We start from the raw sequence: 27,109 nt of genomic DNA, 5'->3' as shown, positions 1-27,109 counted from the left end.
TGGTAGGAAAGAGTATTTTCTGCTATAGATGTTGTGAACTTAAAACACATTTTGACGGACCTAAAAATAATAAGTCAAGAAAACAAAGACTCTAAGACTAAACTCAACATAGCAAACATGCAACTCAATGCCGCCACAAGAAGAGAATTGAGAAGTCCAACCCTTAAGCTTTTTCTTGTTTTTCAAAAACATAAATAATCCTTGAAATCTAAGATGAATGGAATTATTTTTTGCCCTTATGAGCCTCTTGGCATGCTCATTAGACTAGTTTTTAGGCCTATATCTTGTTTTCTAATTGTTGACTACTTGCTATCTTGTTTTTGAGTCTCAAAATATTGTTGTAAATCTAGACCCTTTTGGCATGTTTTAAATTGTTTTTTAAACTTAAAAATATATTTTAGACACCTTGAATGTGATGAAGACTTCTTTCCTTGCTAGAAATCTCATTCCCAAACTAGTTGAATAATCCAATTTTTTAGGTGTTAGGTCGTTGTTTTATTTTTGCATACTAAAATGTTTTTGCTAATTGATCCCAATTCTTTTATTATCAATTATTTTTTAGGTTTGAACTTTGATTTAGACGTCCTAAATAAACTTAGGAGATTTGGTCTTGTTAAAAAATTCATGTTTATGCTTGTTGAATAAATAATCTTTTGTATATTTGTATGTTTTCTTGTTTTTTTTTAGTCATTAAATGTTTCTTGAAATTTGTATCATTTGGTTTATAGTTGGGCTCCTTTGACTGTGATATGTGGTTTAGACATCTTGAACTTGTCAGGAAATTTTTTCCTTGATTTTTTACCTTACCTCTAGCCTTATTAAATTAATCCATCTTTCACACACTAACATGTCCTATTTTGCACCTCTTTTCTATTTTGTTGAATTGGTCTCATATAGCCTTATTTGATTCTTGATTTGTGTAGTGTAGATCTTGTGCATTATAAATAAGCTTTCTCCTATAGCATGACCACTCTTTAACTCTTGGAAATGAATTTGTTTTGTAAGTGTATAAATGTAGTCCTATTTGTTGTATCGTGCTATGTTTGTATGAATTAATCTCATTTGATGTTAACTTAGTCATTTTTGTTCTTTAATTAGAGTTGTAGATATCATGTACATGTTGGATAATCATTGTTTTGATGATAGATCTTTTCTTATACTTGTAAATTAACTTTTTCTTTCTTATGTAAGATTGTTGCCCTTGTTTTGGGCATTTGAGAGGTATGTTCCATTATTCCTTTGATTGTTTAATTCCTTTACTAACCATGTTATGCTCTTGAGAGATCCTTGTTTGTTTGGCTTTGGTCCTATGATCTTTTAATATGCATAGCTCATATATTCATCATCATTTTCTTATTCTTTGTCACTGTCTTGTATATATATGTTTTTGTTTCTTGGTATTCATGATTTACTAGTTAATTAACATAGTTTTGACTTTTTTAAAGGTTAGAGAGATGCTACTCTAAAGCATTTTCCCAATTAGTAAAAATACTTAAAAATCGGGTGCCACTCTCATACCTAAATCAGGTTTTTGGTAATAATGTTTTTCTTAAAAAAGAGTTATTTTAAGATTTTATTTTTTTATTTTATTTTTTCATTAAAAATAAGTAAAATAAGTAATAACTCCAACTTTTTAAAAGTTAATTTTTCGTAATAAAAAGTGAATCTTATCGTTGAGTGGAAACACACATAAAAAATACGGGTTCACCCATGAAACTTGCAATATAGCTAGCCCACACGTTAGTACTAAGAACTGAACCTGAAAATAGAAATAAAGGAATATGCACTATGTACTACGAAAACAAAATTTGGTAGTTTACAATTTCGAAGCAACCCCTGTTGAGATCGAAATAGTTGAAGTAATTGAAGAGTAGAGCGAAGTACCAACTAAGATGAATCCTCTGGCATCCTTCTTCGATGCTTTATCCCTTGAATATTCAAGGTCATACTTGCCAACTATGATGAAGGATCCCCTAGCAACATCAGAAGCATAGCAGTTGATCCAGTCAGCAAGCCGATCCCAGCTGACACCTTATCATTTTCAGCAGTTTCTGTGTTCCTACATAGTCTGGATGCTTCAAAATGCCAACAATAAAACATTCTATCAGTGTGTAAAAAACAATTAGATTGTATTGGTGGATATTTTGGGATATTGCTGATTTTTATTTTTATTTTTTGACTAATTGGGAACTTTAAGTCGATGGTACGTATTCGGTCCGGAAAATGGCAACTGCTGTATATATATATATATATATATATAGATATAGATATTTGAAATCAACAAATAATGGGTTGAGAAATGGAACCATAAATTCTAAAGAAGTGATAAATTTGACGAGAGATATTGGTTTAAATCAATCTTACCAAAGCTGATAATGGCATCAAGAAGCGAGCCGAGCAGAGGTAGAAAAACCCCACCAGAAATTCTAGGACTAGCAACTTCCACCAGAATTTCACTCCCATCATACCAGAGCTTGGCTGCAAACAACATCAATGAAACATACACAGAAAAGGAACATGTTTCCAGGCACAGTGGTGGTGCATGGCATGGATCCAATCGTCTGGCTATAGCTATCTGATGAAGGCCAGTGCTCAAAAACAATAAAATCTGATTGCTGATGAGCATCTCCAACTCCATCAGAGACTAGCCCAGACGAAGAGTTAGCTAAAATAGTATTAAAATGGTTTATCTGCAAACTTTATGATCAATCATATAACTCATGACTTTTCTGCCTTGGTCACGTGTTAATTGGAGCATTATTAGTAGGCGTGTGAAGTAGTTAGAAAACAATGTGGACTGTGGACTGGTCATTTTCAGAAAATTGTCATGTCCCCATGAATTTTAGTCAATGCGCGTAAGGTAGGTAGAAAGCAACGCGAATCGGGACTGGTCCCTCTAAATTCTTATGCCCATCAGCCATGTGAATTTTATTTTCTTTTCAAAGCAACGTGATATGTTTGCTGCAAATGGCATATGAATCTCATTCATGCTAAAAGATTTCATTCCAAAATCATTCAATAAGATGTGGCCTGTCTTCATAATGGAGTACCATAGAATTCATTTCTGCAACTGTTACATTCTTGGCACGTTTCTAATAAAACAATTACGTGCCCAAGTTGCATTAATTTTCCCATAATTCAAGATATATTGTTAGGGGAGAGTTTAATTATGTGGATCCAATGTGAAGGGAACAACAACTATCAAGAAAATTCAGCAAGGAATGAGACATCTTGTTGCTAGATCATGTTCTTATGTCATTGTTTGTGTACTTGGAAGCTATAATTCATTTATTGGAGTACCATAGAATTCATTTCTGCAACTGTTACATTCTTGGCACGTTTCTTAAACAATTACGCACACAGATCGCATTTTCCCAATTCAAGATGTAGTGTTAGGAGAGAGGTCAATTATGTGGATCCAATGTGAAGGGGAACAACAACTACCAAGAAAACCCAGCAAGGAATGAGACATCTTGTTGCTAGATCACGTTCTTATGTCATTTTTTGTGTACTTGAAAGCTTTAAGTCACTCATTGGTGTGGTTATATAAAGATAAAGTTTATCTATGCATAAGAGGTATATCATCATGTTTTAATGTGGTTTGAATTATAAGGTGAATATCCGTTGAAAGAACGGATATTATCAATTTATTGGAGTAATAAGGTTGAAAGAGAAAATGACACATGCAATTATAAAGGAAGATAAAATTAAGAAGAATTAAAATTTTAATATATTCCATTATTCTTTCTTATTCAAATATTATATAATCTTTTATTTATAGATATTCATACTTAACTAAATGGAAATTCCTATTAATATAATAATTATAATATTTTAAAGGTTTTCAAATCAAATTTAATTTTTCCTCATATATTTTTTTTTATTATCAGAGATATCAAATTAGGAAGAAAGAACGAAGGTGAAATATGGCACAACATGGCATAGATAGGAGATGGCCATCCATGGGTCAAAATAAGCCAAAAAAATGGAGAATAAATGTAATGATCCGATCCCAACGATGTAGATATTGTCCACTTTGGAGTCAAAGGGACCCTCACGGCTTTAAAATATGTTTACAGGGTTAAGGGAAGTCTATATTTATATAGCGTCAAAAACTTTCCCCCTTATTCGATGTGAGATGTCACAAACATCCCTCATGTAAACACAACATCATCGTTGTGTCCCACTGGATTATGGGGCCAAACAAACAAACACTCTTATGGGGTCAAACAGACAAATACCCTTACGAGACTAAACAAACCCCACATCAAGGTCGGGAATCGGCTCTAATACCATTTGTAACAATCCGTTCCGAACGTTGTAGATATTGTTCGCTTGGGACCCAAATGACCCTCACGTTTTTAAAATGCGTTTACATGGTTAAAAGAAGTTCATATTTATATAGCATCAGGAACTTTTCCCTTATCCGATGTGGGATGTCACAATAACACTCAACCCCAATGATATAATTAGATCCATATTGAAATATATAAGTCAACAAGTTGGCTCCCCAGCTCGTGTTGGCACACCCACATAATTCATGAACTAGATCAAAATCAATAGTCTTTTGTTATTCCATAGTTTAAATGGATAAGGTACAAGAAATTAATTTCTCCATGCAAGTAAATTTCTCTTGTTGCTTTCTTTAAAGCGGAATTATTCCTAAAAACCATGGTTTTAAAAATTGGACCAAACCGACTGGTTCGACCGCCGGTCGGTTGCTGTTTCAGTCCTTCCAAATAGCCTTGCCTTCCTTTTTTGTTTTTTAAAATTTAATTTTGATGTTTTATATATAATTTCTTAATTTTTAATTGATTATAATTGTAGTGATATGTTTAATATTTAATTTATTTTTTATTTTTTTATTTATTACACATTGAAATTTTAATTTATTGAAATGATTGAAAATATTGGATTAATTGATATCTACAACTAAAAAATTTTATAAAAAAACTCAATAAACATAATAGATACTGCCAAAATTTAGATAGAATTTATTATTTTTATTTATTAATTTTTTAAATTTTATATTATATAAAATATATATTTATGACGTCACCGGTTCGACCGCTGGTCCGACCAATGAACCATGAACCGATAACTTTTCTGGTTTGATGACTGGTTCGGTTATAAAAACATTGCTAAAAACCATATATTGACCTCTAACATGTATCACATAGTCAAGCTCATTCGTTTTTTCTTTCTGTTGAATGAAATTATTAGCCAAAATTATATTTTAGGGACAAAGAAACTCATTTTCGGTTATTTGACCTAGATTTGATCTTAAATGAACAATGAAAAAATACTATTCAAGCAATGGTACAAATTGAGATAAGATATATGTGTGTGTCCATATAGGAAAAAAAGACCATGCATCATTTCTTCAAATTGATAAATGGTAGTTTTTTCCTTTCATATTTTCATTCGTTCATGTACAAAGTATATATAGAAGGTAATCACCATTATAAGAATGGGAAGGAATGATACAAGGAAAGAATGATATAAGGAAATAACAACTAATATCCTAATATCTCAACTTTCCTAATATCTCAATATTTCTAATATCTCAATATTCCTAATATCTTAATATTCCTAATATTTCAATATTCATAATATCTCAACTTTCCTAATATCTCAACACTCCCCCTCAAGTTGGTGCATAGATGTCACACATGCCCAACTTGTCTAAAAATTTTGAGAACACTTGACTTGAAACAGCTTTGGTGAAGATATTGGTCAATTGATTTTCTGATCGAATTTTAGGCAATTCCACAATCTTATCATCCAACTTTTCCTTAATGAAGAATCTATCCACCTCGACATGCTTTGTACAATCATGTTGTACTGGATTATGAGCAATGTCACATGCGGCTTTATTGTCACAAAACAATCGGATTGGTTGCGTAGATAGGTAACCTAAATCCTGTAAGAGGAGTCTTAGCCATAATGCCTCACAAAGTCCTAGAGCCATACCTCTAAATTCCGCTTCTGCACTTGAACGGGCGACGACATTCTACTTCTTACTTTTCCATGTCACAAGATTACCACCTACAAAGGTAAAGTAACCAGATGTAGATCGCCTATCATCCACTGCACCGGCCCAATCAGCATCAGTATATAATTCTATACTCTAATGTTCAACATTTTTAGCAAACAAAATTCCCTTCCCAGGAGCATTCTTTAAATACCTCAAAATACGCATAACTGCATTCATATGTTGCTCTCCAGGATTATGCATGTATTGACTCACAACACTCAATGCATAAGCAAGATCTGGTCTTGTATGAGCTAAGTACATTAATCTCCTCACAAGTCTCTAGTATCTTCCCTTATCGGTTGATACTTGATTAGGCTCAACACACAATTTCAGACCTTCTTCTATTGGTGTATTAACAGGTTGACATCCTGACATTCCAGTCTCCTATAAAAGATCTAAGGCATACTTTCTTTGAGACATAAAAATTCCTTCACTTGATCAAGAAACTTCAATCCCAAGAAAGTATTTCAGAGGACCTAGATCTTTCATTTCGAATTCTCTAGATAGATAATTTTGCAGAGCTTTTCTTTCTTCAGGATCATTTCCTGTAACTACCATGTCATCCACATATACGATGAGTGCCGTAATCTTACCATGTTACTTTTTCAGGAACAAAGTGTGATCTGAATTACTTTGACGATAGCCAAAAGCTCTCATTGACTTTGTGAACCTTCCAAACCAAGCTCTCGGGGATTGCTTCAACCCATACAATGACTTCTTCAATTTGCACACCTTCTAACATTGTTTTTCTGACACCATGCATCTTGGTGGAAGATCCATGTATACTTCTTCAGATAACTCGCCATGCAGAAAGACATTTTTCACATCGAATTGTTGTAATGGCCAATCTAGGTTTGCAGCTAAAGATAGTAATACTCGAATTGTGTTGATCTTAGCTACAGGTGCAAATGTCTCTGTGTAGTCAAGTCCATAAGTTTGAGTGTACCCTTTTGCTACTAGTCTTGCTTTAAATCGTTCAATACTACCATTTGCCTTATACTTCACAGTATAGATCCAACGACACCCAACTGGCTTCTTTCCTGGTGGACATTCTACGAGTTCCCATGTTTCATTCTTCTGCAATGATTTCATCTCTTCATTCATGGCTGCTTTCCACCTTGGATCAGTTAAGGCTTCCTGCACACTGTTAGGAATAGCTACAGTAGATAATTGATTTACAAATGACTTATTTGATTCAGACAAACGATGGTTAGACACATAGTTGCTCATGGGATATTTGACTTTGGTAGACAATTCAGGTTCATATGTGGGTTTAGGAATACCTCTATTATGACAGTGTGGTAACCGTTTCATGAATGGATCAGGTTCCAAATTAAGAACACCTTCAACAGACGACGATTGGTTTGGTATTTCAGTGAAGACATCTTCGGACCCAAATTGTTGACCACTCATATCCAACTCACCCGCTTCTTGGTTCACTAGTTCAGATTGTCCAGATTCATTTTCCTCAGAGATATGATAATCATAATCGAGAGTCTGAATTTCCTTATGGTACTCCCCCTGAAGTTCAGACTTAGATGAAAAATACATCGAATCTTCATGAAACACCACATCCTTTGTAATATACACTTGTCGAGTTGGAGGATGATAACATCGATATCCCTTTTTGTGCAATGCATATCCAACAAACACACATTGCAATGCATGAAAAGTTAACTTGGTGCGTTGGTGTTTGTGTAGATGCAAAAATGCCACACAACCAAAAACACGAGGAGGTAGATTTGGGACAGTTGGGGCAACTACGACATTAGTAAGAGCTTGGAGAGGTGTTTGGAAGTTAATTGAGCTAGAAGGTACCCGATTAATCAAGTATGCGGCAGATGTGATTGCTTCTCCCCAATAAGATGTTGGTGTTTCTGCTATCAAGGAAGCACGAACAACCCCTAACAAGTGCCGATTTTTCCGTTCAACGACTCCATTTTGCTGGGGTGTATTGGAACAAGTAGTCTGATGAATGATGCCATGTCCTTCCAAATACTTTTGAAGATCAGAACTTTGATATTCTCCGCCATTATCACTACGCAGAACCCGAACCTTTGCATTGTACTGAGTTTCAATCATTTTATGAAATTTTTGAAACAACAAGTTCACTTCATCTTTGGTCTTCATCAAGCATAACCATGTCATTCTGGTACAATCATCAATAAAAGTAACAAACCAACGTGAGCCACTCAAAGTTGGGACTTTGGATGGGCCCCAAACATCAGAATGTATAACCATAAAAGGAAACGGACTTTTGTTCAAAATTAACGAAAACGAAACACGATGGCTTTTAGCCAATTCACAAATATCACAACGGAAACCAGAAATATCACTCTTTGCAAATAAACTAGGAAACAATTTTTTTAAATAACCAAAGGAAGCATGTCCCAGACGTCGATGCCACAACCAAATTTCAGACTTTTTCTTCTCCCCCTCAGATCCATCTGTCATCAAGGCTTGTTGCAACTTATTTGAATCCTTTGACTGTAAGTCCAAGTAATAGAGTTTTCCTCACTTAATACCACAACCAATCGTCTGTCTTGTTTGGATGTCCTTAATCATACAAAATTCAGGCCAAAAAATGACAATACAAGATAAGGCTGCGGTGATTTGAGAAACTGACAAAAGATTGTAATCTAAAGATGGAACAACTAAAACAGAATCCAAATTCAAAGTATCAGTAAGAGTTAAGGATCCTTCCCTAATGACTGGGGTTGTGTTACCATTGGCTGTGGAAACAATTTTTTGTGAGGAAGGTCTAAGGGGTGAAACCTGTCTAGAATCAAAAGTCATATGATCTGTAGCACCAGAATCAATTATCCATGCACTATTAATAACAGGTGTAAAAGTATTTAAAAACTTACCACCATGATCTGTAGCGGCTACCAATGCAGAGGCTTTCTCAGCAACATTAGCCTCTGTTTTTATTTCGGCAACAGTTGCAATTGAGGTTTTCTTGGAATCCTTCTTCCGTTGATCACGATTATTATCATTAATAACAAAGTCTTGATAGTCTAAACATGATCTAAAGGTCCATGGTTCAAACCCTCGGTTCCTCATTGTTTTCCTGGTCATACCAAGAGTCGTTGCTTTGAAATTGTGGGATATCCAGATTGGTGGGATCAATCTTATTGCAGTGAGTGCATTTGAAGGTTGACTTATCAATATTAGGGCTTGTCTTAGGATGGATGATCGCTGTCGGACTACCATAGCGACAAAATATCCAGGATTTCAGTTCCATGGCTTTGATACCATCTTCAAATTGATAAATGGTAGTTTTTTCCATTCATATTTTCATTCGTTCATGTACAAAGTATATATAGAGAATAATCACCATTCTAAGAATGGGAAGGAATGATACAAGGAAAGAATGATATAAGGAAATAACAACTAATATCCTAATATCTCAATATTCCTAATATCTCAATATTCATAATATCTCAACTTTCTTAATATCTAAACATTCCTAATATCTCAACATCATTGACACCTTGCATAATAGTTAAAGCTTAACAAAGACTAGCATATGAAGGAGTAATATATGAAGAACTCTAAGGGTCTATTTGATAACTACTTTTAAATACAATTTTGAAAAATAATTCTTTAAAACAATTTTTTAAAATTGTTCTCTAATTTTTATAGAACTAATGTTTATTTGAAAATTTAAAAAATTTTAAGCCCTTTTTAATATTTTTAAATATGTTTTAGAAATAATTTTTATATCTAGTATTTTATTTTTAAGTATTCTTTGTATAATTATTTTTTAAAACAACCCTAAAAAACCAAGTGAAAACAATATAAAACAACTAAAAGATGTCACCCTATTTTTTGTTCTTAAGATTAGAAAATAGAAAATAGTTTTTAATTGTCCAATGTGCTTTCTCTGTTTTTTGTTATGAAGAACAAAAAACTATGCTAAAAAAAAAAAATAAAAAATAAAAATAAGCCCTAAGGCATGCATTTTTATTTTATCATGAGAATAGTTTGTGCAAATCCCAAATTATAGGGAAAAAAAAATTATAAGATTCACAATCTTACTTCCACCTTTTTTTTTCTCTCTCTTTTGACATTTTCTCACAATCAAACTAGATTAAAACCAAAAAAGTGATGTTGGGTATGCAGAAATTCTGATACTAATTTGTTGGAGTAATAGAGTTAAAAGAGAGACACAATTATAAAATGAGATAAAATTTGGGAGAATTAAAACTTTATTATACTCCACCACTCTCTCCTATTCAAATATCATATAATCTCTTATTTATGGACACTCACATTTAACAAAATAGAAAATTTCTAATTTGACAACTCAAAAATAAAAACTAAAATAATGAGCCAAAATAAAACATTTCTCCCTTGACTTTTAGGGACTAAATTTAATTATAATATTTTTAAAATTTTTGGATCAAGTTTAACTTTCCAACTTGTCTCCTAAACTTGATCCTGACTTCAAGTAGTATCATCAACCTTCTAAAACCTCCAAAATGGTAAAGGTTGGTAAAAATATCAGCAATTTAATCTTGAGATTTTGAAAATTTTAATTGCACTTCCTTCTTCAAATGTGTTCTCTAATCAAAAGAAGATGGACGAATAATGTGATTTTCACAATATTTTTTAAATTCTTTTGATGTGAATTCACCTTTTTCTATCGATCTCATTGCCTTTATATAATGGACACTTACCTTTTAAATAAGTCCTTTAAATTTCTTAAAAACACTAAATACTCGTATTTTTCCTTCAAAAAATGCACCCAAATTTTTCTACTAAAATCATCAAGTAAAAAATATTTATTCTTGCTAAATATTTATTTTTTAATCACACACGAACATCATTTAAACTCTCACTAATTCTTTTTAATAAAATTCATAATAGTCAATACTCTAGAAAAATAATCAAAAGATTGATTCCAATTCTTTCATATTCAAATCTTCAAATTCTCTTTCAAGAGTTTGAAGACGAACTTTTCTTACTTTATCAATTCCCTTTTGTGTATTTTGTAATATATCTCATACTTCCATGGAGGTGGTTGCATTTGAAATATTCTCAAAAGTACCTTCATCCATTAGATGATGGTAAGAACTTTCTTGTTTTGCTTCCTCATATCTTTCAAAAAATCCCTTTGATTTAGGGACAAAGTGATTTCATGTTGGCTCCTTCTAGCCTTTCTTAAACATATAATAAGGATAAAAATACTACTTTAAATTAAAAATCAAGTTTTAAGGGGAGGCAAGTTCGGAAGTAAAATTGATGTTAGAAAGTTTCCAAATTTTAGATTTGATTTGATTTGATATGATTAAATATGAACATGGGGTTTGTGTAATAGTTGAACAAGACAAATAGAAGACAATAAAATTTCATTAATTTTTCTCAATTTGTTGTTTATCTTTATGAAATTATGTAATTGTTCTTGTGTTTTCAGCCCTCTTACTCCAACAAGATCACCAGGGGTGCCCTGTACGGCTTGAAGGTGTTCAGATAAGGAAGTGAAGATGGATGTGAAGAATGAGTTTATCTTATTCAAACCAAAGGACATGGGCCAGGTTAGTTGTAGATTTACCATCCTGGTCACTAAACTGATCAGGAAGACATGAATGAGTTCCATTGAGAATACCCAGCAGATCATAACCAACTAGCAAGCAATCAAATCGAGGTTTCTAAGATGGGTAGTTGGAAGAAGTTGCAGGAAGCAACAAGATGGAATTGGGAGCTAGCCAGACTTTCTTCAGACATGGTGAATGAAAGGGAAAAAGGAAGATGCAAGCCTGTTGGAGCTGTACAAATCTCATACCATAAGAAGAAATAAGCAAAGAGATTTTGTGTATTGTATTATGAATTCACTTACTTGCTTTATCCAATACTTACAAAATGGTGGAAAAACATTTACAGAAATAATTACAAGTCAACCTAAAATCTAAAAGAATGATTCATAACATACAACTGTATTACAATTGATCATCACTCTCCTCGAGAATGACTAGTATCAAGGTGGTCATGATTGAGCTTTGTTATAGTAATTTGCTTCTTGGCTTATAACAACTACTGAATAAATCTGAAAATTCGTAAATTGCTCCTAAAGCGCTCAATGGTCTTAAAAAAAAAATTGAGAATCTAACATGGACCATGGTCATCCATATTCTTTTGGAAGAAAGCTCCAAATAATGAGGACAATCAGTACTTCAGATGTGAAGTTCCATGTCAACTGGCGAAAAAAAACTAGGCCCAAGAAGACTGACATGCAAAGGAAGTTGTTCATGTTCATTGCCCCATAAATCTGCAGCAAACAATTCATATACAGTTATGAATTAGAACATCATGACAGGAACCCAAAATTCACTAAGTTAAGATAGATAAAAGCAACGATGAAGTAGTCTAACATCAACCCAACCAAACCTTTGAAAATGTTAAAGAAGCAATTCTCAACTTGTTTTGGCTGGCAAAGATTTGAGCTGACACTGCCTCACTGAAGCTAGCGAAAGGCAGAACAAGAAATGAGACAAAGAAAGAAGGAATGTTAGTAGCAGTGGAGAACTTGCCTACAGCATTGACAAGAGGACCAGCAAATGTAGCAGCTATCAGAGATCCCAAAAGCAACATCACTACTGCTTTACAGGCACTCCATTTGGGGCTTTCAATCTTCACAACCTCATCACTCTGAATACCCAGCTGTTCATGCTCTTTGCTTGACACCTGCTTAAGCATTTTAAAGATGTCATCACACCAGCATTGAGAACATAATTAATCATGACTGAACCAAGAATAACATGACATTGACATACCAAATTGAAGTGGTCTACAACTAGTCTTGTCTTCATATGATTGTAAGTGGAACAAACTGCAGAATTCTTAGCCTTATTAAGCCATTTTGAGATTCCTTTGGTAAATGCCTCTATATTAATCTTAGAATCCCCACAAGCATCGACATCTCTCATTATATCTCCAACAGTATCATCAATATCTGAATCTTTGTCTTTAATCTGAATTCCTGTTATCAGTGCTCTTATCTCGCTAGTCGAGAGCAACTGATCTGAATTCCCACCAATCATCTTAGATAGCCTGTCATTGTATCCATGAAAGAGTGCATGCATTGAGAATCAGGGCTGATCAGTCATAAGTTAGTAAGAATTTTGTCAACTATTTTACCATTGGTGTTGCCTCATGACGTTGAATTTTTATAATCTAACTTGGAATAGCCTACAACTAATGAGGGAAAGAAGTTGAAACTAAAAAAAAAGACTAACATTCTGATCACTTCCATATCAGGTTCACCATTAGTTGTCAAAAGCCTCTCCAATGGACTGTATTTCAATTGTTTTACAATTCTTGATGTCATATGCTTCTGCTTTGCATATGCAAGCTTTCTTCTCAGAATCGAAGGGTGAAAGACCTGCAACGACATTTGATTGGAAAATCATGAAGAAGAAGCTAGCATAAAAAAGAGTTATGAAAATAAAATTATTTTAACAATTAGTAACGTCTGAGTTCTGAGTGGACAAATACCTGATGAAGGCAATATGCAAGCAATAAAGAAACAGAGATAATGAGTGAAATAAGGATCGCGAAGCAAATTTGTGAAGATGTGTGGAGAACTTGTGCTAGTTGGACTATTATGAATGGCATAACAGATATAACCATGATCCTAGCAGTATAGCTAGCCCTGATATCAGTACTGACAGCTGAACCTGAAAATATCGATAAAGGAACATGCATAATGTGTCAGGATAACAATCAGATTGAACAGCATTTTTCTTGTAAAATGTTAGCTAGAATCAATGGTTCACTTCATGTACATTGATAAGTGAATAGCTAAATTGTTTTACTCACTGCACAACAAACTTCATATGAATTATTTAATTTGGATAATGAAGAAAAAGAACAGTTGAATTCATTGTCAACAATTAGAATCAATCTGTGTTTAAAAGTTGCTACTTGGAATAGTCTTTCATGAATTCTTGACACAAGCAGAGACTTTATAACTGAAGAGTATAGGTAAGTACCAGCTAAGCTGAATCCTCTGGCAGTTTCCTCTGAAGCTTTTTCCCTTAAGTTTTCAAGGTCACACTTATCACCTATGATGCAGCATCCTCCTAGCAATGTTAGCAGGATGGCAGTTGATCCAGTTAGCAAACCGAGCCCAGCGGACACCTGATTTTGAGCAGTTTCTCCGTTTCCACATAGTCTGGATGCTTCACAAATGCAAATAACAAAATATTCCGTGAGCGTGTAGAAAAATTAGATTGCCTGCAGGTAGGCAGTGGATCTATACAAGAACACACTATCAAGTCAATCACAGTAGACCATAAAAGTGTGAAACTTAAATACAAGGGAGCCACAGACTAATAAAGGCTCATAATTGGCATCAGCAACTATGAATCAGCTGCAATAGCCCATCCAATGGCTCACTAAACTCAAGAGACCCATTTGCCACTGAGTAGGAATTCCTGAACTAGTTACATAAATTCTCTCTCTAGTTGTGGGTTTCCAAGTAATCAATCTTGTGGATTTTGTCTTTACTTCTGCATCCAATTGGGTTCTGTACTCACCCGTTTCAGTCACTCCTTTGCCCTGTCCAATCCTCATTTTGGTCATTCTTGACAATCGCAATGCCATAAACTCTTCCAGGTTTTCCTTATTTCCCACTAGGATATGCTTGTCCTTAGAAGTCCTCAATCGGGCATTTCATCAAGCAGTCTAAATAAGTTTCAGTTTCTGTACTACTTTGTTTCTTTTAGTACTTCTCTGCAGTTCCAACTGAGGGGATGGCACAATTAGCATTCCTCAATTCTTTTATTTCCCTTTCCTTTATCCTTACTTTTTTTTTCTAAGTTGATTGTATTGTCCAAAACACTATGTAATCTACCACATTTGATTAATGCGTCTGTGTGCTGGCACTTAATAAAGCATATCCAACACAATCATTTAGGAAAAAGCAAAGGAAAGTTTTGTTGCAGTTTTCACACTAGGCCCAAAGGAAAAAGACACCAACTCAAAACTCAAGCTTCCACTCATTGATTATCGGAATGGCAAAGCAAGGGATATGAACCCTACACCACAAGTCTCTTTGATATTCACAAAATATATACATATGCAACAATTTGATCTTCTGACATCTAGGAAACTTATGCCAACTGTATGGTGGAAGTTTACAGAATATTCTGCATTTTTTTTCCCCACTGATTGGGAACTTAAGTCAATGACATTAGGTTCAGAAAAGCAGGAACTGCTGAAGCAAGTGGGAGAAAAAACTAAATATTAAAATGTTGAAACTATAGTACACAGAAAATGTGCCTGAAATGAATGAATAATATCTCGGGAACTTCAGATTCAGAAAGTTATGACTCTTTATCGCTGAGGCTGAATGAGAGTGAACCATAAATCCTAAAAATACGATGAGTTTCAAGCTTACCAATGTTGATAATAGCATCAAGAAGCGAGCTGAGCAGAGGCAGAAAAACAGCACCAGCAATTCCAGGACTAAGAAGTTCCACCAGAATCGCACTTCCATCATATAAAAGCTTGGCTGCAAACAACATCAAGGAAACGTATACAAGGATAAGGAGTATGTTTCCAGGCACAGTGGCGGTGCATGGCATGAACCCATATGTCTGGTTACAGCTATATGACGAAGCCCACTCCTCAAAAACAATAAAAGCTGGCTGCTGAACCTCTCCATCCCCATCAGAGACCAGCCCAGAGGAGGAAGAGTTATTGGCTGCAACACGTCCACAACTTCCGGGGCTTACCATCATGAGAAGAAGCATGGCTAGAAAAAAGAGTACATGTTTCTTTGCCATGCCCGGGCTTGGCCTCATGATGAGAGGCTAATGTGTCCTATATATATTATTACTCTTGTCATTGTTGCGTTAGATTGCTCATCTTTGACCCTGAAAAGTTGTCTCAGCTGGTTGCAGATTGTCTGCCCACTTAATTGATTAAATAATTGGTGCGTGTACTACTCATTTGCTTTTTCTCCGTGAATACAGATCCAGTGGCGGGTCCTACTGCATTATGAAAATCTATTTTTTAATATTATCCAAATGATACCATTAATCAAATGACTCCTTGTTTTGTACTTAAGTATCTAGTATTTTAATATATATTGATATTATTAATTTGAATTCCGATATTATATATGTTAATCAAACCACATAAACATGAGTACAAAATAAATAATAAAAAAAATAAGATTTTTAATATGATTCTACTATTAATGTAATCACTATATGCATGGAATGCACCAATACTCAATAATCCACTGATAAAAAAGAATAAGAAAAGTTACAATAATAAAACTCTTGAAAAACATCCCGTAATTGTTGTCGCACGCTCTAAAAACAAAACTCTAAACATAAAAGGGTTAAATATATAATAGATACAAACTTGTCAATCATCAATTAAAAAAAATTCTCTAAGGGGTGTTGTTCTCTTTAACCCTCATAAACTGATTAGATAGTTCGACCCCTACAAACTTAGCAAAGAACTCAACCCCCACAAGTTAATTGGACAACTCGATCCTTAACATTTTCAATAAAAAGTAACAAAATTGATTTAAGTTTCACAATCCAATAATATATCTGTATTTTTTCAATCATCCATATTCCATCCTATATTTTAGATATCAATTCAATATATTTTAATATTTTTTGTATAACGGTATAGGTGTGATTTCTTTTTTTCCAAAAAAATGAACTGTTGTTGCACCTAGTTGGAGGCAATGCAAAATAACGCTTCATCCCATTCAATGTTATTGCTAATATAATAATGTTACAACCATGTGATTTCTAACAACTTGGTAAATATTATAGTATGAGTTGGACTCGTACTTCTAAAGTAGTCGATTTGATGATCTAGAAATTCACGTTTGGTTATCTTCATATTCAAACTTATCCATGACACTATGATTTTAGCTGATACGTTATCTTACCTTCAAAATATATATATTTTTTCGTTTTCGAAATCATCTTCTCAAGGAACGGAGCTCATGGTCAATATAGTGCACCATACAACATAAATCCCCAGGTTCAGGGGGAGGTGGTTCTTATCACCAACATTTCGAGTAATTTTAAAGTAATAATAAAAAATAAGTGAAGAATATTTGAATGATGTACCCAAAATTTTTGTTAAATATATCTAATTTTTTAATTAAAATTGTAAATTATTCGGTAATTAAAATTATAAATTTTATAAAAGAAGATTACTTTTATAACCAAAGATTTTTCTAATTAAATAACCTTAATATTATTTTTTTTATAACATTAATATTACACAATAACGAGAATAGATAAAAGAAAAAAAAAATCAAAATAAGAACCCATAGATTTACTTAAAAAATCTTAAACGGAAAAAGTTACAAATGGAGAAAAAGAAAATACATTATATCAAAAAATTGGTATAATAGAAAAGAGTTGTATGACCTATCAGTCGATTCATCCACTACCATTATAGACCTTTCAAAAAATCTCATAATTATAGTTTAATCACATATTTCGTATTGTAAGTTTTTTGGATCTAATTTATTTGATTCATCAAAAGCATATATATATATATATATATATATATGTGTGTGTTTTATATGATGTTTTTTATATAAATAAATGTAAAATATTAAATAATAATATGACTTTTGTCGTAAAAATTTAAATACAACCGATAAAGAGACATGTGAAGAGCGTTTTTTTTGTTTATTAAGATGTGAATAGAAGAATTGAGTGTAGCTCGCGCTGAAATTAAATGAACCGTCCCCGGGTCACGTTGCTCGAGATGGGGTTTTGGTTTTTCCGATCTTTCAGTTGACCACCTCCGTGACTTGGGGGAGGAGGCACATTTGTTTTTGTATTTTTTTTTTTTTTAATTGCCTTGTAAGCATGCCTTCCTTGGTAGCCCCCACTTTGAGTGAGATGATGCATGGCACGACCCTCTTTGCATTTTGCAAGGTGGCGTCCACTTCTTAATTGTTGTTTACTTATATTTATTTATTATTATTTTTTTCCTAAGTGAAACTTAGACATATAAACCAAAATATTTCTTTCTTTTTTATTTTGTTTTATTTATTACTATCAATAATACCTTATCCTGTATTAAAAGTAATTTAGATTATTAGAAATATAACGTACCTTCTACTGTAGCTAGCATGTATTCAAATATTTGGGGAAGAAAAAGAATACACTTATTCTACGTTCCATAATTTATTATTATTATTTTATAAATATGAAAACATGCAAATTTTGTTATGAGAAATTGAGTATTCCTCTCTATTTTTTTCTTCTTCTTCGGAAGTTCTCCCTCTCATTGAAACGTAAATATATATATATATATGAAAAAACAATAATATAACAATTGAAACAAAATGAAAGAAGAGTTGATCTAATTTTGTGAAACATGTGACAACATGTTGTCTTAAAACTGCTATCACCTCCTTACATGCAGTGTTAAGGAATGGTAGTCGTTTTAAGATACAAATCAATTGTTGGATAGTAGTAGTGTCTCCTTTATGGGTACATCCATAGGTAGACTATGGGAAACCTATCCATAATTTCGTTGTCTAAAAACTATGAAAAACTTTAAAGAAGATATCTTTATAATAATTTTTTTCCATAAAAATGAAAGGTCTTTTTAATAATAAAAAGATGATCATTGTTTGAGTATTAGTTATCTTGGAATGGTCAACTCCATAAATCTCACAAATATTAATAAAACTCATCAAATCCCACACAAGGTTGGAAAAATAAAAGTTACTTATTGTCTTTTACTTTTACAATAATAAAAGGTATGATACCAAGATTTTAACCTTTTCCTTTTTTGTAAAAGAAACTTTTAAATTTTATATTTTTGAGTAAAAACTTACATTCCTCCACAAGGTTTAAAACTTCAAAATAATAATGAAAATAAGTAAATAGGTTAATGGACAACTTTATACTATGCAATATCTATAGGTTATCTTCCGGACTTGAACTTACATTTAGTGTTGGCAATTTCCATTTGAGGATCCATAGTGAATTATGTCTTGAACTGCATCCTTAAGCCAAACTTTAAGATGACACACACATAGTATTGATATGAAACTTGATTCTAAGAGAGTTAGTGCATGCTATTAATTGTCATGCACTAGTATCTTGATTCTCATAAGAGTTACTAAGGAACTACTCCTATAGTCATGGTTATAGGATGACTCTCATTTAGGTGAGTCCTCCAAGGGTACATATGACTTGTACCTCATAGAATTTCCTATCTTGGACCCATTCAGGGAAATACTCTTCCTAACATCACATCAAAAGCACTATCACCATAGTGATGGAAATTAGACTCTCTCCTGAAAAATAGTGCTATAAAGTTACGTAGTGCAAATTATTTCTATCCATTGAACCTTCTTCATGAGATCTCCAATCACAAATGTTAGGTTAACATTGGAGGTGACTCCTTTAAGGCCTTCAACCCCATCCCCCTCAATGATTCTACAATAGCATTTCTAGAAAGACCCTTGGTCAACTAATCGACAAAATTCTTTTCAGATCTTACAAAATCCAAGGATGTCACATTTTTACTCAAAAGGTTTCTTATTGACTTGTATCCCACTTGTATATGTATATTCATCATCTTGTTTGTGCGAAACTGGTTCACCAAATCTATTATAGTTTTACTATCACAATGCATGGATTTAGGGACTTATTCACTAAAAGGATGTCTAATAGTAAGTTTTTAATGCATTCCACCTCAATGTATATTATATCTAATGCAATTAACTCATATTTCATTGCTTCTTGATATTAAGTTTCTCTTAAATCCCCAAGAAATAACAACACCTCTTAGAAGGATATTGTATCTAATAGTGAATTTTACATCTAAATTTTCAATTATCTAATTTACATCACTATATTCTTCCACTACATTAAGGAATCCTTTGTAACATAAAGAGTAATCTAAACTTCCTCTAAGATACTTAAAAGTTCTTCAAAGCAACCCAATTTTCCTTACTTAGATTATGAGTATACCTACATATGTTATGTCGTTGTTAGTCTAGTTTTATTTGTAATATACAATAAAGACCCTATTATTTTGATAATCATTAATTGTGGTACTGGCTCTTCAACAATTTTTTTTTTCAAATGCATAGTGGAATCATATGGTGTGGATATTGGTTTACTATCAAAGTAATTAAATTTTCTTAATATTTTTTCAATGTCACTTCATTGATCCAAATTTGTACCCTCACTTGTTCTTAAAAGTCTCATTCCTAATATTATGTGTCTCTCCTAATTATAAATCCTTTGTCTCAAAGTTCATAGATGAATAATCTTTCATATCATTCACTATTCTATACTACTTCCAAAAATTAGAATATCATCTACGTAAAAACAAAGTAGGTTACATTCTTTTAGGTCCATTTTATAATAAATACATTTATCATAATCATTAATCTTAAACCTAAAATCTAATATGACTTTATCAGACTTTTTATGTCACTATTTTAGAGCTTGCTTAAGACCATATAATGACTTCACTGTTTTCAAGAATAGGGTGACTTCACCAATTTTTATTTAATTTCTCTCTTAATGTTGTTTATGATTCCTCTAGTTTACGGGTCATTACTAGGCTAAATTCATATGTTACCTAATTTTTATTTATTCCACCTCATCAAAAATTCATGTTGGTTAGACTTTCATTCATTCAAAATCATCGATGATTATATAGGTTATCCTTTCATTCATTACAACTCATTAAGGATTCACATAGTTGCACTTGTAATTTTTCTTCTACCTCTCCATACCATTATATGCAATTATATAATTATATTTTTATTTTTGTAAATAGTAGAAGAAAAAGCAAGGATGTCTCTTCCAATCTTGTGAAATAATAAACATTATAAAGTTAAATTTTGGATGCATAAAAATAGAAAGTTAATTAAGTATTATTAAGCAATCTTACTTTTTACCTTAATCCACAACACATAATATGAAATTAATTGATAAATAGACTAAAATTCGTATTTCACATCATGGATAAAGGTAAAACATAATACCAATTAATTAATTTTTTATTTTATCATTTTTCTAATCCAAGTCTCTAATTGGTTGCCTTATAAATTACATCATCTACCAAGCTTTTTATATACATTTCAAAAGAAATAAGTCTATAATCAATAAACATAATCATGCACGACCATAGTTAATAGAAATGCTAACAGTCATAGGTGAAGAGAGATGTCCATCACTTTGGGAGTGAAAAGAGGTATGATGTTCGAAAGAGCCGGGCAGGGTTATCAATTAGAGGCTTACTCATTTTTAAACCATTGGCTGAAGAGTAAAGGTCTCCCGACACATGGCTTTTATTACTATCAAGTCAATTATAGATGCCAATTATCAAGACAAGTTCTGACACTAACTAGTGCACATGGTGAATTCTATGCTAGGCTACCATATAGATGATCATTATAGCTTTGCATGTGAAGTAGATGTAACATCTAGTGACATCCTTCTGCAACAGAGAGATCCTTTCACGAGTAGCTAACAAGACATCAATTGAGCTTTAGAGGATGGGTTTGGCCACAGCAGGAAGAGTACTTTTTTTTTTTACTTTTCTTTATTTATTTTTTATTTTTTATTTGTCAAGCCATCCCCGTATCGATGATATCAAGTATAAAATTTTGTTTTATTTGTTCATACTCTTATACTTTAATCTCATTTATTTGTACATTTTAAATCCTATATATTATATATATTTCAATGACCCAAATCTTTTGTTGTACCACTTTGGTACCTTAGTATTTTCCTTGAAGGATGGGTAGTTGGAAGGAGTCGATTTCAATGGAAGCTGTGAAATGATATGCTTAGAAAAGATGAGGTTAGGTGATGTTATAGTATGTGGCTCATATTTAAACGAAAAGACATATGGAGAAAAAAGGACAAATATAGGAGCGAAGCGGAGTGGAACAGGAGAGTAGCGAAGTGGAGTATTTTTGGAATTTCGTTCATAAGGATAGTACAAATACCCTTTTATATAACTCTAATTTGAATATAGTAAAAATTCTCTTTTCCTATTCCCATAGACGTAGACAATTAGTCAAACCACGTTAAATCTTTGTATTCTTCTTTCTCGCTTTTCTATTTTTTGTCATTAATTATTGCACAGATTCCAACAGGAAAATTAGTAATAGTTTCAGGCAAAGCAACAATAAGAGACATGGTGAATGAAAGAGAAAAAGAAGATACTTGTTGGAGCTTCACAGTCTGATACCATAACAGGAAAAAAAAAACAAAGAAAATTTTGAATTGTATTATGGATACACTAATTTGATGTCACAGATGTGTACAGGATGCTAGAAATTAATTTACAGTAATAATCACTAGTCAACCTAAAATCTAGAGTCTTTTTTTTTTTTGGGGGTTATCCATATTCTTTTGGGAGAAAGCTCCAAATAATGAGTATAATCAGCACCTCAGATGTGAAGTTCCACGTTAAATGGCGAAAATAAAGCAGGCCTAAGAAGACTGACAGGCAAAGGAGGTTGTTCATGTTTACTGCCCCATAAATCTGCACCAAACAATTCATATAGTGTTATGGATTAGAATAACACGACAGCAACACAAATTTCACTAAGATAGAGAAAAGCAGCAATGAAGTAGTCTAACATCAACTTCTATATATATAAATTTGTAGGAGAAGAAAACCTCTGAAACTGTTAAAGGAGCAATCCTCAATTTCTTTTGGCTGGCAAAAATTAGAGCAGACACTGCTTCACTTGAGCTAGCAAAAGGCAGAACAATGAATGAGACAAAGAAAGGAGGAATGTTTGTAGCAGAGTAGAAGTTGCCAACAGCATTGACAAGAGGATCGACAAATGTAGCAGCAATAAGAGTTCCCAACAGCAATATAAACACTCCTTTGAAGGCACTCCATTTGGGATTTTGAATCTTCTCAGCCGTATAAAACTGAATCCCCAGAAGCTCATTCCCTTTGTTTGTGGGCTGAATATGCATTTTAAAGATGTCAGATTACTAGTAGTGAGGACTCGATCAGGACTAAACCGAGAATAACATGAAACTGACTAACATACCGCGTTGAAGTCATCTATAATTATTCTTGTCTGGAAATCACTGTCACTTGAACAACCTGCTGAATGCTTAGCCTTATCATACCATTTTGAGATTCCTATGATAAATGCATCCAAGTTAATTTTGGAATCCCCACATGCATCAAAATCTGTCATTACTTTCCCAACAGCCTCATCAATATCTGAATCTTCTTTAATCTGGATTCCTGTTATCAGTGCTCTTAACTCACTAGCCGAAAGCTGCTGATCTGAATCCTCTCCAATCATCTCAAATAACCTGTCATTGTATCCAAGAAAGAGTTGATCCATTGAGAATCAAGGGTGATCAGACAAGTTAGAAAGGAATTTGCTGAGTATGTGAGGATTGGAATTGCTTCATGCAATTGATGTGTTCGAATCTAATTTAGAAAAGCCCTATGACTAGGGTTAAAAGGGACATATTCAAAGAGGAAAGAAGTTGAAATTATAACAAAGACGAACTTTTTTATCACTTCTCTATCAGGTTCCCCATTAGCTGTTAAGAGCCTCCCAGGGTACAACATTTCAAATGTTTTACAATTCTCGACATCATATGCTTATCCTTTGCATGTGTAAGTCTTGTTTTCAAAACTGAAGGGTGAAAGATCTGCAACAACATTTGACTGGAAACTTGAGAAGATGGCATAAGAAAAGGTTTGGCTACCAAAAAAAAAAAAAAAAAGTCAACAAGAAGCAGCCTCTGAATTTGAGTGGACAAATACCTGATGAAGGCAATATGCAAGCAATAAAGAAATAGAGATAATGAGGGAAATCAAAACTGCTAAGCAAATTTGTGAAGTTGTGTGGAGAACTTGTGATAGTTGGATTATTATGAATGGCATAACAGATATAACCATGATCCTTGCTGTATAGCTAGCCCTGATATCAGTACTAGCAGCTGAACCTGAAAATAGCAATAAAGGAACATGCATTATGTGCTAGGACAATAATCAAGCTAAGCAGCAATTTTCTTGTTAGAGGTAGCCAGAACTAATAATATGCTTTAGCACGTATACTGATATGCACAGAACTAAAAAAATTTTACCTACTGCATAACAAACTTCACATGAAGAAATACTTAATTTGGACAGCGAAGAAAAAGAACAATTAAATAGTAATAGCATTTCATAATTCGAAGATTTGAATTAATCCCAGTTGAAAAGTTGCTCCACAAAATATTCTCACACATGACACTAACAGAGTCCTAAGAAGTGAAGAGGGGAGGTAAGTACCGACTAAGCTGAATCCTCTGGCATTTTTCTCCACAGGTTTTGCCCTCAAATTTTCAAGATCACACTTGCCAACTATGATGCAGCACCCTCCTAGCAATGTTAGAAGCATGGCAGTTGATCCACCCAGCAAAGCATTCCCAGCTGACACCTGGCTTGAAGCAGTATCCTTGTTTCCACATAGTCTGGATGCTTCAGAAATGTAAAAGAGCATTCCGTAAGTGCATAGAATGATTAGATTACACATAGGCATTGGATCTCCAAGAACACATCACCTAAACAATTTCAGTGGAACAAAAATGATGAAACTTGACAACTGGGAGGCTACAGACTAACAAAGGCTCACAACTGGCATGAATAACTATGAATCATCTGCACTAGCCCACCCAACGGCTCAGTAAACTAGAGGGAAAAAAACCAGATTTGTTTTTGAGTTGAACCCTTGAACTAATCACAATTCTTTCTCTCTGGTTGTACATTTTCAAGTAAACGTATACATTTTGTTCCTTCATCTGCATCGAAATCACTTGAATTTGCACATCTCAGCCACTCATCTTCTCCATCCAATCCTCATTTTGGTCAATCTTGACAATGAAAATCCTCTGAACTTTTTCGAGGTTTTCATCGTTTCCCATTCGCATTATCCTCGAAAAGTTTCATTCAGGCATTTCATCAAGCAGTTTAAACAACTTTCAGTTTCTCTACTCTTTGCTCCTTTTAGTACTTCTCTGTTTTGCAATCAAACCATATACTTCTAATTAAGTTGATACTATTGTTGAAGTTTTGATCACTACCTTATCTACCACAAACAAAAATACCCTGTTCACCTCCCCTTCTTTCAGTTCATGCATTCAAACACAAAATCTATATAAACAATTAGCCTGCAAGTACAACAGAATCATTATAACATGCATGTGATGCTAAGTGCACATACCTCCCAAGCTGCATCTGGTTGAATTGAACTAAAAATCAAATTTAGTTTCCTTAAAACATCAGAACCACAAAAGCAAATCCACTGTCACAAGAGGTTTTCCAAGTTCTCTAGACCTACAAATGTCTGCATCTAACACATGTAGAGTGAATTTTGTATGTTGACACTTACATAAGGTTTGTGTATATATATGTCATCAGCATAATAATTGACTGGGGAAAAAGAAGGGAAAGTTTTGTTGTTTTTTTCATATCAAGGCAAAATATATATATAAATAAATAGAAACTGTTAGGGTCCCACCTGTTGATAATACTAATAGTAATATAAGGGATATCCCCATACTACAAGCCTCTTTGATGTATAAAAAAAATATGCTATGGTTATTTTATTTTTTTATTTTTTTGTTGATATTTTGGCTACTTATGCCACCAATTGTCTTTGTGCCACTTGTATGGTAGATGTATGGAATGTTCTATATTTTTTCTTTTCTCCTTGACTACTTTGCAGCTTTATGTCCATGGTATTGGGTCCAGAAAAATGGCAACTAGTGAAACAAATAGGAGAAGAAAGATTAAAATCATGGCCCCTTTTTTCATGGTCTTGAAACTAAGAACTTGAATCAGAGAAGGTGCCCAGATTGAATCAATAATATTTTTGGAGTTGCAAATTCAACAAATGGGTTGAGATATGGAATGGATGCATACAAGCAACTTCTACTTGATTTGGCTGAAAATTAAAGTGACCCATAATTCTAAAAACATGATAGATTTCAAGAGAGATCTCAGCTTACATCAAGCTTACCAAGGATGATAATAGCATCAGGAAGAGAGCTGAGCAGAGGTAGAAAAACTCCACCAGTAATCCCAGGACTTAGAAGTTCCACCAGAATCTCACTTCCATCATACAAAAGCCTGGCTGCAAAGAACATCAAGTAACCATAAACCAGGATAAGGAATACATTTCCAAACACAGTGGTGGTGCATGGCATGACCCCATGTGTCTGTTTACAGCTATATGGTGAAGGCCGGTGCTCAAAAACAACAAAAGCTGGTTGCTGAACCTCTGCACCTCCATTAGAGACCACCCCAGAGGAAGAGTATTTAGGTGCAATATATCGACAATTCCCAGGGTTCACTTGCAGGAGAAGAAGCAATAGTAGAAGAAGTAATGCATGTTTCTTTCCCATGTTTGAGCTTGGCTTTGTGACCAGAACCTAAAGGGTCCCATATATGTAGTAACCATTCTTGTCCTTATTTGTCTTTAATGGTTTTATATTTGATGCTGGTCGAAAGCTTGTGTCTGGTCGTTGCGCCTTGTAGGCCCACCAGGAACTGATGAAATAATTGGTGCGTGTTGAATGGGAACTTAGAAAATGTGATGGGAATTATTTGGCATGAGAAAATATTGTTAAATAACGTAAATTACTTTTCCGAATAAATACAAATACGTGGATGTTGAAGCAATATTTAAAAATAAATAAATTAAATAGTGGTTCTTACTTGTGTTATATTGATTCATTTCAACAATTGCTTTTCCAAATAAGACGTGGATGCAATGTTTTGATAAAATAAATAAATAATGATTTTTCATTACTCGCACCATTTGGAACTCTAATATTAATGTCAAAAAATTATGAGTAGTTAATCCAACAATCACAGGATTGTTAAGATAATTTATGGGATAAAGATAATGTTAAATGATATCAAAAAAGTCAATTCTACAATTAATTGATTATCAACATATTAAGTATTATATCATGAGCTTGATTTAGGTTGTTGCACTTTATTATTCATATTTAGGGTTTGGTTTTAGCATCAAATCAGTGCCTATTGAAAAGTATGATCAATCAC

At 33.3% G+C, this 27,109-nt stretch overlaps 2 protein-coding genes and 1 pseudogene across 3 annotated transcripts; all 3 read right to left on the bottom strand.

Annotated features, from left to right (window-relative positions):
* Window positions 1-1,789: 1,789 nt before the first annotated feature.
* On the bottom strand, window positions 1,790-2,572 carry LOC117926458 (sodium/calcium exchanger NCL-like). Its single transcript, XM_034845551.1, has 2 exons — window positions 2,365-2,572; window positions 1,790-2,075 (listed from the first exon to the last, which is right to left on the bottom strand). The coding sequence occupies exons 1-2, from the start codon at window positions 2,489-2,491 to the stop codon at window positions 1,957-1,959; spliced, it is 246 nt and encodes an 81-aa protein (XP_034701442.1). The 5' UTR covers window positions 2,492-2,572; the 3' UTR covers window positions 1,790-1,956.
* Window positions 2,573-11,837: 9,265 nt separating this feature from the next.
* On the bottom strand, window positions 11,838-15,818 carry LOC117926456 (sodium/calcium exchanger NCL-like). Of its 2 annotated transcripts, none has more exons than XM_034845548.1 (7): window positions 15,441-15,818; window positions 14,032-14,220; window positions 13,535-13,716; window positions 13,276-13,421; window positions 12,814-13,090; window positions 12,428-12,724; window positions 11,838-12,308 (listed from the first exon to the last, which is right to left on the bottom strand). In XM_034845548.1, the coding sequence occupies exons 1-7, from the start codon at window positions 15,793-15,795 to the stop codon at window positions 12,162-12,164; spliced, it is 1,593 nt and encodes a 530-aa protein (XP_034701439.1). In that variant the 5' UTR covers window positions 15,796-15,818; the 3' UTR covers window positions 11,838-12,161. The 2 variants fall into 2 exon arrangements, with proteins under 2 accessions (XP_034701439.1, XP_034701440.1); XM_034845549.1 differs by having other exon boundaries at window positions 12,571-12,724.
* A 6,451-nt stretch (window positions 15,819-22,269) lies between these two features.
* Window positions 22,270-26,457, bottom strand: LOC117926392 (annotated as a pseudogene).
* Between the last annotated feature and the right edge of the window lie 652 nt (window positions 26,458-27,109).

The sequence above is a fragment of the Vitis riparia genome, chromosome 12 (genome assembly GCF_004353265.1).
Source record: "Vitis riparia cultivar Riparia Gloire de Montpellier isolate 1030 chromosome 12, EGFV_Vit.rip_1.0, whole genome shotgun sequence".
Taxonomy (NCBI): Eukaryota; Viridiplantae; Streptophyta; class Magnoliopsida; order Vitales; family Vitaceae; genus Vitis; species Vitis riparia.
This window is presented reverse-complemented; position numbering and strand designations above follow the sequence as displayed.